A 12,840-nucleotide genomic window follows, 5' to 3' on the forward strand; every position below is an offset into this window, starting at 1 on the left:
ATTGAGATGTTAAAAAAATAGAGATGTTAGTCCCATAATTTTCATCAAAGATGGAAGAGAAAACAAAAGGATCTCTACCTTGTGAAGAGTCCCACCCATCCTGTCTGAGAAATAAGTACTTCCTAATGGTAGGATCAAATACCTTTTGGACACGATTTTTCAGAAAAGGGACCATTTACATTTAGTGTACAGGTTGACTGGTTCTGATTTCTCATACACATGACTGATTCTTTTTCCTCCTTCAGCATCCCAGTGACCGCATCCCTCCCTCCGCTTGAGTGGCCGCTCTCCCACCAGTCGGGCTCCTATGAGCTGCGGATTGAGGTGCAGCCCAAGCCACATCACCGGGCCCACTATGAGACAGAAGGCAGCCGAGGAGCTGTCAAAGCTCCAACTGGTGGCCATCCTGTCGTTCAGGTATGGACTTGAATCTTTGTCCTATTTGTGTCCTTCATCTGCCACTAGGTGATCTACTTCTCAGCCACTGTCTGTTGCTTATTGGGTTGTCGTTTGTGTCTAAGCCTCCTACCTGTCTGATGGATGGAAAATTTGAGATGGAATGAGTATCAGAAACTAGTTCAGAGGCCAAATGAGAAAGTCTTCCTGAGCTGGATAAGGATAGAAATGTATTCTTGCTCAAGCTACTTTTTCCCTTCTCTTCCTGATGGAAAAATTGCTAGATTTTGCAGAGGTTTGTGCATTGGCAGAAGGTTTCTGAAGGCATTATTTTGTGTTTAAATTTCAGATGCGAGTCCACTGAGGAAAATTCATACATTCTTGTAAAATATAGAAAGCTAGGAGAAAATGGAAATTACATATAAAATAACTATTCTTTGCATTGTATTGTAGTTCTTGTTGCCTTTTTTTCTATTCACAAACTTGGCAATGTCTATTAATGTACATTTATATGCTGTCACAGTAATTGGTACTCTGATTTTTTTTTATATTATACCATGAACATTTCCTCCTGTTTTTTTCTTTTTTTTTTTTTTTTTTTTTAATTTTTTTTTTTTTTTAATTTATTCATGATAGTCACAGAGAGAGTGAGAGAGAGGCAGAGACATAGGCAGACGGAGAAGCAGGCTCCATGCACCGGGAGCCCGACGCGGGATTCGATCCCGGGTCTCCAGGATCGCGCCCTGGGCCAAAGGCAGGCGCTAAACCACTGCGCCACCCAGGGATCCCCTCCTGTTTTTTTCTTAATCATTATCTTTTATGCCTGTGGCTTTTGATTTAACCTCAGACTTTTTTTTTTTTTCAAAATAAGTAGTGTGCATTTTTCTGCAAAATAATTAGAGTTGAAATTATCTTTCTTAATCGTGTAATCTGTTCAGCCTGAGACTGCTAATTGGTGCTCACCAACCAACTCAATTAAGCAGAACCTTCAATATATATAAATTTACCTCTTATTTGTATGGATGTAGTCTATGATAAGAATTCTGTAATGTGTTAGAACCCTGTAGAGATTCCTAAGCATCCCCTGAAACCACTTAATGAGAAACTACATGAGTAGGGCTCAGGCAAGTGAAAAACCCAAACTCCAAAACCCTGAAATCTCCACAGGTGCTTTGGGTGTACACATCCAGTTAAGGACTTTTATGATGGTATTAGGGACTTACAAATCCTGGCGTTGCTTTTTCTAGAGCGGATATCACAATTATTTTGGGATCTGTGTGTATTCATCACTTCTTCTCCTTGATCATGAGCCACATTCTCCTCTTTGTTTGCATGTCTAGTAACTGTTGGCTCTCTTCTGATATTGTGATGATTATACACACACACACACACACACACACATATACATATACACACTGGACATTATAGAGACTCTGGATTTTGTTATCTTCCTCCAAAGGCAGTTCAGTAACTGGCTGATCACTGTGAACTTGTGTAGACTTGATTTTACATTTTCTGAGGGTCACCTGTGGAACACCTGAAAAGTTTACAATGGTCCCTCCTGTGTTGAGCTCGTTGAGACTTGATTTTAGGGTCTGCCAGGGGCAGTTCTAGGGTAGCCTCTACTCTAAGGCATACCCTTATTTCTAAGAATAACCTTTCTAGATGCTTGGTGAGGGAGGTGACTCCATGCGGGAGTGAACATGGGCTCACCTCCTGTATGTTCTTTTCCTCAGTGACCCCAGTCTTATGCTGCCTGCTATATCTAAAGCCTGAAAACAGTTGACTTATCTATGTTTGTCTGGACTTAACGGTTGTTTATTTGGGGGCTGAGGGGCGAGGCTGGTCTGGTACCATTTTCTCTGTCATGCATGAAAATTGCTTTTTGGGAAAGGAAGTCTTTATGTCATTATTGATCTAGGCTTATCGATTCTATGATGGGGACTCTGGCTTGGAGAGTGGCGTTCATCTGTGGGTTAGAATCAAAACTTTTAGTATCATGGGAAGAGAAACTCACTGAAGGCAGATTAGAAGGGGAATTAGGGGCTTGTCTGAGAAGGCTACCTTTGCAGAACCAGGCCAGGAGACTTGGGAAGAAGCTGGACTTGAGAATGGTCCAAAAATGTACTTTTTTGTTCAGTCAACCCAGTCAACAAGGGGGTTCATTCTGGAAGTAGTTGTCGAGCACCTACTTCTTTGCCATATACTGTGCTTGACACTAAAATACAATGAAGAATAAAAAAGAGGTTAATGATACAAACGTTAAAGGTACAAAGTGTGGTAAGTAGCATGAAGGAAAAGAAACCGAGGCTCTAGGCGTGTAAAACGGAGGAGCCAAGGAAAATGAGGGAAGAACATCTGCTAGGATTTCCTTGAGAAGGCGACTGTGGTTGAAGATGCATTGGGGGAGTGGCATGTGCAAAGGTCTGGAACTGTGCCAGAGGAATGAAGGAGGCCAGTATAAGTGGAGCTGGGAAGGCCAAAGGGAGGGGGGTGGAGGTGGGCAGGAGGGAGTTAGCAGGCTCCGTCCTCTCAGGGCTGTGCTCTCCATGCTCTGACCACTCATCAGACACCGGTTGAGTGCTACTGTGTACCAGGCACGGTTCTAGATGCTGTGATATGATATGAACCAAACTGTGAGAAATCCTCAGCCTCAGGAGGTTACAGTTGAGCAAAATGATAATAATAGTAGTTAACATTCAGCTGTTCCCCATACTGTATGTATTGACTTATCTAATCCTCAAAGGGGCCCCAGGAAGCAAGTCATAGTGAGGTCAAGGAGATGCCGAGGGACTCTCATAGCTGTTAAGTGGGCCTGGGATTTGGACCCCGTGGGTCCGGCTCTTCTTGCTACACAACGTTGCTGATTTTTTACGTCTCTCTGCAGACCACCTTTCCCTGCTTCCACACCCTTACCAGGCTTCCAAAGCCTGTTGGAAAGATGCTCACACCACCTCCTGCCTATCAATTTTATGTGTGGTCCTCACACCAGGTCACTGGGGGCCCAAATTGTGATGTCTCATGGAGATTCTTTTTTTTTTTTTTCTCATGGAGATTCTAATTGGCCTTGGTCCTGTTGGCTTGGCCAGAGAGGTCAGAGCATGTGCAGTGCTGGGCTCTGCTCACCCATTCACCTAGGGCCAGGGCCATAGCAAGTTCCAGAGAGGTGAATGAGCTGGATGGGCAATTCAAAAGACCCTGCTGAACTGTGCTTGAAGTTCGTGTACCTCTCCTTCTGACAGGCCTCTAAGGATCCATCCCTCTTCCTGTTCCTAACTTTGAAAACCTAGCACATGACTTAAAAGTTTGTAGCCACAGTTTTGAAAGATACAAAGTGAAGTATTTTTTAAAAAATAATTTCAATAGATTGTTTTCTTCAAAATGTGCTAACCCCTGATTTACAGCATAGTAAGTCAGTTTTTTTAGAAAACTTCTTTGAAAGTTGAAGTGAGAAGGGGACTTAAGACAAGTGCTCTTACCCCTGGAGTAGGAGTGAAAACCCCTTTCGAAATCGGGAGGGTTGCCCTTTCGTTCCCAAAAGTACAGCAAAGCCCTGTTTTGTACCTTGCCTAGATGCTTCTGCTGGTTTCTCTCTTGATCTGTCTCTCTTCTCTTTATCTCTACATCTGTTTCTATTTCTGTACAGTACCACGGCTCCTTCCCCCCTCAATGACTGGTCCCCACCCTTCTCTTTTTTATTTACCACACTATAAAACTTCATTTTTTTTGCATGCCTCGTGGTTTTATGCTCCTCTTTATGTGAAAATAAAATGAGTACAAGATCATTTCGTTCGTTCTTTACATATAAAATTAAAAACCAAAAAAAAAAAAAATTTAAAAACCTTAAGTGTGTGCATGTTTAGCTGTTCATTTTTTTTTTTTTTTAATATCCCTTGGCCTTGGAAGAAAGTTTGTTCCAAACCTTAAATGCTTTTGGATCTCATGATTCTTGATTCAACTGGCATATATTTGGTTGAGGACCTGCTGTGTGCCAGGCACTGTGCTATGTGCTGATAATACAATGATGGGGGAGATGAATACAGTTTCTGTCCTGCTGGAACTCAGTGGGTCCTGGGGGTGCAAAGTAGACCAGAATGGTTTGGTGTGACCATTGTTGAGATGTGGGTGAGTCAGGGAGGCAGATGAGGGCAATCTGGAATGACATCTGGACCCTAGGGCAAGACATGATGACTGATTAGGATTTACCATATGGGGGTAACTACTTCAACAAAACCCACCATGCCAAGAGAGTACTTGGAAGACCTGCCGTAGAAGGGAGTCTTGCTAAGGAGATGACTTATCAGCTGGGTCCCTGAGCAGGTGACAGAGTCAGCAAAGAGAAAGACCAGTGTCACTTGAGTTTATCTTGGGGGGTGATGGGTTGACAGGACCATGCTGTGCAGGACTCATAAGCCAAGAGGAGGAGCTCAAGTTTTATTCCAAGGTAAGGGGAAGGGAGTGACAAGTTTTGAGTAGAGGAGGAAGGTGATTCTGATTTACTATTTCTTTTTTTTAAAGTTACTTTCTTTCATTAAAAAATTATTTATTTATTCCTGGAGACACACAGAGAGAGGCAGAGGGAGAAGCAGGCTCCTTGCAGGGAGCCCGATGTGGGACTCGATCCCAGGACTCTGGGATCGTGCCCTGAGCTGAAAGCGGATGCTCAACCACTGAGCCACCCAGGTGCCCCTGGTTTACTATTTCTAGGATCATTTGGGCTTCTATCTAGGGAGTGGGTTAGAAGGCATAAGGGAGGAAGCAGGGAAATGAATGTGAGGGGCTGTGGCAGTGCCAGGTGAAGATCAAGCTGCTGAGGACAAGATGTCAGTGGGAGGGAAGGCGGGGGTGGTGGGGGGGGAGGGATTCTATGGTGTGATCGATCTTCAGGACTCAGAGCTGGCTTCGATGCAGGAGGTGAAGGGCCTACGGGTCCAGGATCGTGTCGTGTGCCCTGTGGGGAGACAGGAAGGAATTGTTTTATTAAGGGAAGATGATGAATTCAGTTTGGGGTGTAGCAAGTTGGAAGGGCTTGTGAAGGATCCAAGTAAAGATGTCAACAGACAGCTGGACTTAAGAGCCCAGAGCTTGGAAGCAAAGCACTGAACTTTCTACCTCTCAGGCCTCTGGAATGCCACAGGATCGCATGTGCCATCACTGGAGGGCTGAGCACAGATCCACTTTGAAGGGTTTATTTCCCACACCCTAGTAGGAACCTACATCTCTCCAGAAGCAATGGACTGAGGAAAGGACCCAAGAAGAGATTGGAGAAACAGGATCACAAGCTGACAAGCTGGAGGGGGCCAGGCAATGAAAAAAAAATGGCTGAGTTGTCCAAATGTCAGGGACCAATAGGGAGTGGCGGGGAGTAGGGCACAGCAGCGTGTGTGCCTCATCTCTAGGAGCCACTATTCAGTCCCCATTAGTTGTGCCATGTGGGAGATTGGGCCCGGCAGTGCCAGGTTTTACAGGTTTTCTTCGTGAGAAGCTCGGAAGTCTGAATTTTCACGTGAAATTTCTGGTTATTAAGTTTGGCTGCTAAATCAAACTTTGGGTTAGATTTGGCTCAAGGCAAATATCCTCAAGTTCATAATCTCTGGGGTAAATAAGGTCTGCGCTACTTCAAGGTTTATCAAATAGAGAAGGCGATAAGAGAGAGGCTATATTTATACGATTTCTAAGAATTGTCTGGTTAGGGAAGGAGCACTCTTAGCAGTCAGGCCCACGTTGTTTCTTTTACAAAGCTTTAAATCCTGTGGAAATAGAACAAGCTTATGGTTCTTTCCCAGGAGCCAGAGCATCTTAATTCTACGGCCTCACTTTGACCCGTAAGGACCAGACGAGAAAGGGACCTGCTTGACTCACCTTGAAAGAGCCACGTGCCCTTTGGCAGAACCCAGCCATCATTTCCTTGTTCTGTTTCGGGGCAGGATGCAGGGGTCCTTGGTGGACAAAACTTCCATTCAGAGGCTGCTTTGCAAAATTAGGCTTTAAGCATTTCCCCAGCTCTTCAGCTTCTGGGATTGGATAATAATACCCCAGTTGACCTTGGCCTGTATAATGCCATTGTCCTGGAACCCTTTCCCTGCCTGCTTCCAGATTCCCTTAACCATATTCCTGCACAGAAATTCCTGGTGGAAGATGCTTTGTCATTTTCCTTAGGCATCCTTGTCCTAGGGGCTTTCAGAACACATTATTCTTACCACGCTCTGGGACTTGTTTTCAGCTGAAAGAATGATCGGAAAGGCATCCTTTCAGTTAGAAAGTAATCAAAATGAGAATGTCTAACCAGAGTACACACCTCCAAAGACAATTCTTTCAAACAGATGTTCAGACATATGGAAAAAACATGGGTAGTTCCTTTAGGAGAAATTCCTTACAGATGCAGAAACCTGATCTGTGTTTCATGCCAGGCAACAGTGACGAGCTTTGCAGGGCGGGGAGCGGAGGCCAGGGCCGCACCTGTCCACCTTACACCTCTACCCGCAACCCCCCCCACCCCCCGCCACCCAGCCCTTGAGGAGGCCAGTCAAGTCTCCAGGCTTTCATCTCATAAAATGGATTGTGAGGCTGTGATTTTCATCCTGCTGGATTTTAGCCTTTATCCCCTCTGCGACTCACTTTAAATTATATCTCAGAAAAGGCCGAGAGAAGCCAGGTGGCCTTTTTTCCTTACCAGACAAAGCTGCAGTCATGACAGTGAGCAGCGCTCCTTTGGCACTCGGCTGCACACGTGGGCTTCTATTTGACTAACCAAATTTTGTGCTCAGTGAGGCTTCCCCAACCCCCCACTTTTTAGACATGAAACAGGAAGCAGGTCTTGCCGATGCTGATTTGTCCAGAAGCTGCCGAATTTGCTTCTCCAGAGGGTTCCGTCCAACCCTCTGGAGAGAGAGGAAACAGAGGTGGCTCAGGCTTGTGTCCTGAGATCACCAGAAGTTCCTTTGCTCATTCATCCGTTTGTCTGAAAGATTTACCAAGCACCTTCTATGTGCCAGGCACGCTTCCAGGCGCTGGGCATGTGGCTGTGAACAAAACAGAGATCCCTGCCCCCGTGGAGCTGACGTTCTGGCTGCTGGGAGATAAACAATAAATCTAATAAGTAGGAAAGTTAAATAGTGTGCTGGAAGGTGATAAGTACAATGGGAAAGACTGCCAGGCCAAGGGAAATTGGGAGGGGTCAGAGAGGCCTCACTGCACAGGTGGCTTTGGAGCAAAGGAGGAAAATGTGCAGGGATCTGGGGATGAATGCTCCTGACTGAGAGGCTCTCTGGGGCAAGCTGGCATGGGCTGGGAGCAGAGAGGTGGCCAGAGGAGCAGGGTGAGCCAGGAGGGGTGTGCAGGAGATGGAGGCCCAGAGGAAAGAGGATGGGCAGATTTGGGGTTTGGGCACCGAGGATTTTTATTCTCAGTGAGTTGGGAGCTGGGAGGGATGGGAGCATCCCTCTGGCTGTTGTGCAGGTGAGAACAGACTTCAGGGGGGCTGGGGAAGAGAAACAGGGAGGGGGGTGAAGAGGGGCTGCTGTGGTCCAGGTGAGAGGGGAGCGTGGCTGGACTGGAGCTGGGGGCAGAGGGCATGAGAAGTGGTTGGATTCTGGGTATATTTTGAAAGCCAGGTTAACTAGTCTAGTTGAGAGATTGGCTATGGTCGAGAAGCATGGGTGTGGCTGTAGTCTTGGGAAAGGCCCGAGTCCCCAGGGCTGAGCAGCACTGCCTGTCCCCCACCGAAGCTTCATCTACTTTCAGAGGGAGGACCTCTTCTAGGGGTGGCCTGACCCAGCCCTCTCATGTAAAGATGGGGACGGGGCAGGGTGGGGATGCTGATGCCAGCTTTTGGAGGAGCCGTTGTCACCAGCCGCTTCTTAGTTATACCGATCTCTTAATTATAAGGCTGGCTGTTCAATTAAAAATCCGTAAGAGTGCAGCCCAAACCCAGTGCATCTGTGGGCCAGATGTGGCCTCCTGTGTGTGACCTCGAGTGGTCAAGCAGGCTTTGTGAAAGAACAGAGGCTGGTGCTGGCTTCCAGGGTGAGCCGGGTGGAGGAGACAGGGTGTCCAGGGTGGGGCCGGCAAAGGTGTGGGTGATGAGCAGGTGCAGGGTTGGATGATCCCGTGTGCGCACACATTGTGTGCCAAATGCACACCGATGGGAAGCAGGGTGCTCCTTCAGTTCACATTAGAAGATAAATGGTCATGAATCAGTGAAACATTGCCCCCAGATGTAGGGAAAAAACAGAAAGCTTCCAGAATCTTGGAGAAAGAGTTGTTCCAAAAAGAGTATTAAGTCTGAGGCTTGCAATATGTCTGGCAACCAGTGGGAACATATAGATGAAACTTGATTTGTTTCCCAAACAACTTTTTGGGTCCCTCCTATGGGCCGGGCACTATGTTGTAACAACGAGAGCTGCACTTACGGAGCGCTTACTGTGTACTTTCCTTAGGGTGACCTACTTCATCTTTGCAGTGATGCCATGGAGTGTAGGTGGTGGAATTACTACTCTCCTTTTACAGGCAAGGAAACTGGGACACAGAGAGGTTAAGCAACTTGCCCAGTGTCACCCAGCTGGTGAGCGATGGCATTGATTTGGACACAGGCCTGAAGCCAGAGCCTACATTTAACCATGCGTCTGCACGGCCTCTTTGAAGTAGGGAAAAGCAGGTGGTTTGGAGCAAGGCAGTCTTGGGGTTCATGAGCTTTGGGACTCTACGTCACTGGCTGGGCTGTAGTTTCTTCCCTTTTTCTTCCCTTCATTCCCTTCCAGTAATGAAGACCTGCATCTTTCAGATGATTTGTTTTGTTGTGTCTAGAGTCATTCGGATGCTACACAGAAGTGTCCGGCGTGATGTTTGGCACGAAGCAGGCATCTAATCTGCTGTTCTTTTTGTTGAGAACTATAGTGACTTGGATGGGGGGGGGGGGCGGGGTTGAGCTGTGCTAGCCTAAGACTGGATGCTGGTGCCCATTCAGGCCTTTTCTGGTTGAGTGACCCAAATCTGAGACTCATCTAGGGTATTGTGAGCGCTCTGAGGGTTGTTTATTTATACATTGTTATGTATACGATCTTACTTCACTCTTGCAACCACATAGTGAGGTGGGGCTATTATTCACATTGTACAGGTGAGGAGAGACTCTAACTAACATCATTTGCCTGAAGGCAACTAGTGTATTGCCCCGACCTGGGCTTTTAGCTTCTGCCCACTTACCTCTCCATTCATCCATCACCAGCTCGCAGACAGCCCTGCACGAAGTGCCAGCCCCGCACACAGTGCCAGCCCAGAGCCCTGCAGCTGGGTTAATGCGGGGGTGAGTTGGGACGGGAAGCTTTGGGCGGTGCCAGGCTGGCTGTGATTTGAGCCCCGGGCCAGTGTTGGATATCCGGGTCCTACCCTTGTCTCCACTTTCTCCACCGAGGGACCCTGAGTGAAGCAAAGATTTTCTCTGGTCCTGCGAGAAAGGAAGCATCTGCCGGAGGTGGATTTTCAAGCAACTGTTGGCTCTAACGTGCCACAAGAGTCAGGGTGGTGATGGCTTCTCGAAGGGGCCTCCTTCCCTCTCCATCAGCAGCAAAGCCATACTCCAGACCCTGGGAGACAGTGGGGAGGTTCGAGCCACCGATTCTGAGCCTCCTGGAAGACTGTGGACCAACCTTGCCCATACCTGTGTCTATTTATTGAGCCCTTTCCATGTGACAGGCATGTCTCAGGGACTGGCTGAGCAAGGCATGCTGTGCCTTGCTCTCTGGGTGGGGAAACAGGCTCAGAGGTGCTGAGTGCCTTTTCCAAGGAGCACTTTCTAAGTGACACTTGACTGAGCTGCGGGAGGTCATGGTGCTATTATTAATGTCAGTTACAGAGGAGGAAACTGAGGCTCAGAATCACAGGGCTCATCAGAAGGGATGGTACCCACGCCAACCTCCTCGGGTCTTTGCCAAGAGTGAATGACCTAACAGGTGGAGTGTGTGGAGTGGGGCCTGGCACCCCACAAACACTCAACGTGGGTTCATCGTTACTGTTTCCTATTGTTCTTTCTTTTGCTCTCTCCTGTCCCATTAGGGTAAAAAAGGGAGCATTCGTTCTTACGTGGAAGTTTGGATCTTGTGCTGCAGTCCTGGGGCAGGCGGGAGTTCAATGCTGCGGGTATGGGTGACACTGGTGGCCAACACATCCTGAGCATGGGCTCTGGGCAAGGTCAGAGGACTTGCTTAGGGTCCTGGGGTCTGGATGTAGCAGAGTGGAATTTAGGAGCACACCTGTTGAGCTGCTTGGCTGGACCATTGCCACGGGGCTGCATTGTCCTCAGGCCCAGCGTGCAGGGTTAGCTCATTGTGAGCGTTCTGACGCAGGTTTGAAGAAGTTGGTGCCTGTGTGTGCATGTAGATATCCACAGATGGCATATACAAATTAAATATATGTAAGTATTAAATATAGATATGTAAATACACATGTATATGTAGGCATTATACATATGTGTGTATATATATGTGCATCAGGCACACGAAACATATTTTTATTCAATTATTTTTTTCTTGTTTTTTTGTGAGGGGGAGCATGTTTAGAGTGTGAATGAGTGGGGAGGGAGGGATGAGAGAGAGAATCCCAGGCAGGCTCCACACCCAGCACAGAGCCCGACGTGGGGCTCAACCTCACAATCCTAAGATCACAACCTGAGCTGAAACCAAGAGTCGGACCCTTGACCAACTGAGCCACCAGGTGCCCTTATTTTTTTCTTGTTTTAATATGTATTTATTGTTTTGAAAATACAGGAAAATATAAAAAAGAAACCCACCCTTTGTCACCTGGAGAACTACTGGTTTTGCTTTGATAGATTTCCTTCCAGTCTTTCCCCTCTGAGCCTGCGCACACATGCCCATCGCAGCCTGCTCCTCCTGCCCTCCTTACAATGGTCAGCAGTGTATCAGGTTATTGTGATAACCTCAGGGGCAAAATAGCCCCTACCAAGATCTGAGTTAGACTAGGAGTTACATTCCGTCTCTAAATTATTTTCCATCTCTAAATGTGTATAATGCTACCATTATTTCTAGGCTGTACTTAGAGACACAGAGAGGTTAAGTCACTTGCCCGAGGTCACACAGGAAGTGGATGAGGCCCGAACCGAACCTAGGTGGTCTGGCCCTAAAGGAAAAATAGAGACCTTTAATGACCTTTAATCTTCCAGGTCATTCCTAAGGGTTCTTATTGTTATTTAAGTATTTTGAAAAATTCAGGAAATAAGTCTAGTTTGGTTGAGCTCAAGTTTAATTTTTCCCTTATCAGTTGGCTCAGGCTCCCGCCTTCCAGTGTGTTTCGCCACCTGCCTGGCTTCTGCCCTCCCTGTGTTTGTGCCACAGCAGCCAGCAGGCCCCTCCCAGGTGCAGAACAACAGCCGGCTTGTGGGTGGTGCAGCCTCCTGGGGTGTGGACTTCAGCTGATGCTTCCACATGTCCTGGTGTGAGGGCCCAGAGCCCCCCCAAAACCCCCAGAGGCCTGCAGGTTGCATTCCCTGCATGGCCCCTGAAGGCACTTGAATTTAACTCTATGCCAGGCATTTCTGCTGGTTGAAAAGACATCCCTACACTCCAGGACTTTCTTTTTCCAGATGGGATAGCCTGCCCTTGGGATTCAAGACTTAGCATCTCTGGGGGAGTGGGGTCGGGGCCAGGTCTAGCTCCCGAGTGCAAACCTTGATGATCAGACCTGTGTCAGCTGGTCATGGGACCTCCCTGTCCACTCTTGCTCTTCAGCTTGAGTTGTTCCCACTGTACCAATGGTGTGATTGGGAAGAAGGATAACCTGACCTCCTGAGACCTCAGTTTCCCTGATGGCAAATCGGACAAAATGCTACGCAGAGGATTTCTGTAAGAATTAGCACAGTACTAAGTGTAGACTTCCCTGGTTTCTTTAATAAATTAATTTTTGGGGAGGAGACGCATTCACATGGTGGTACAAGAGATGTGCAGGGCAAGGCCTTCCCACCCTACACCTGAGTGGCCACTTCCACTTCCCGAGGCCCCAGTGTCACCTGTTTTGAATATTATCCTTCCAGAAGGGGTGCGTGTCCTTGTGCTGATATCTCCATTGTTGTCGCTGTCCTCCTCATCAGCATTATCATTTATAAAGGAACTTGCAGAATGTCCTGTGCATTTGAAAAACCTGATAAACGATCAAGGCGGTTATTACTGAGGAGCTTATAGAGGCTTCTAGGGGCGCCTGGGTGGCTCAGTGGTTGAGTGACTGCCTCTGGCTCAGGTTGTGATCCCGGGGTCCTGGGATCGAGTCCTGCATCGGGCTCCCTGCATGGAGCCTGCTTCTCCCTCTGCCTGTGTCTCTGCCTCTCTGTGTGTCTCTCATGAATAAATAAAATATATATATTTTTAAAGAGGCTTCTAATTTCAGTTTCCCAAATAGGAATTGAAGCTGAGGTGATCTTTTTGGTGTCATATCTTTAAC

General features: G+C 47.3%; 1 protein-coding gene across 5 annotated transcripts in view; it reads left to right on the forward strand.

The window, feature by feature from the left end:
* NFATC2 (nuclear factor of activated T cells 2) overlaps positions 1–12,840 on the forward strand; it is a 161,783-nt gene that overhangs the window by 41,178 nt on the left and 107,765 nt on the right. For all 5 annotated transcript variants that reach the window (XM_072735566.1, XM_072735563.1, XM_072735562.1 and 2 more), the window contains exon 3: positions 246–417. In XM_072735566.1, the coding sequence (XP_072591667.1) occupies positions 246–417 (172 nt within the window). The remainder of the gene's footprint in view (positions 1–245; positions 418–12,840) is intronic.

The sequence above is a fragment of the Vulpes vulpes genome, chromosome 14, assembly GCF_048418805.1.
Source record: "Vulpes vulpes isolate BD-2025 chromosome 14, VulVul3, whole genome shotgun sequence".
In the NCBI taxonomy this organism is placed as follows: Eukaryota; Metazoa; Chordata; class Mammalia; order Carnivora; family Canidae; genus Vulpes; species Vulpes vulpes.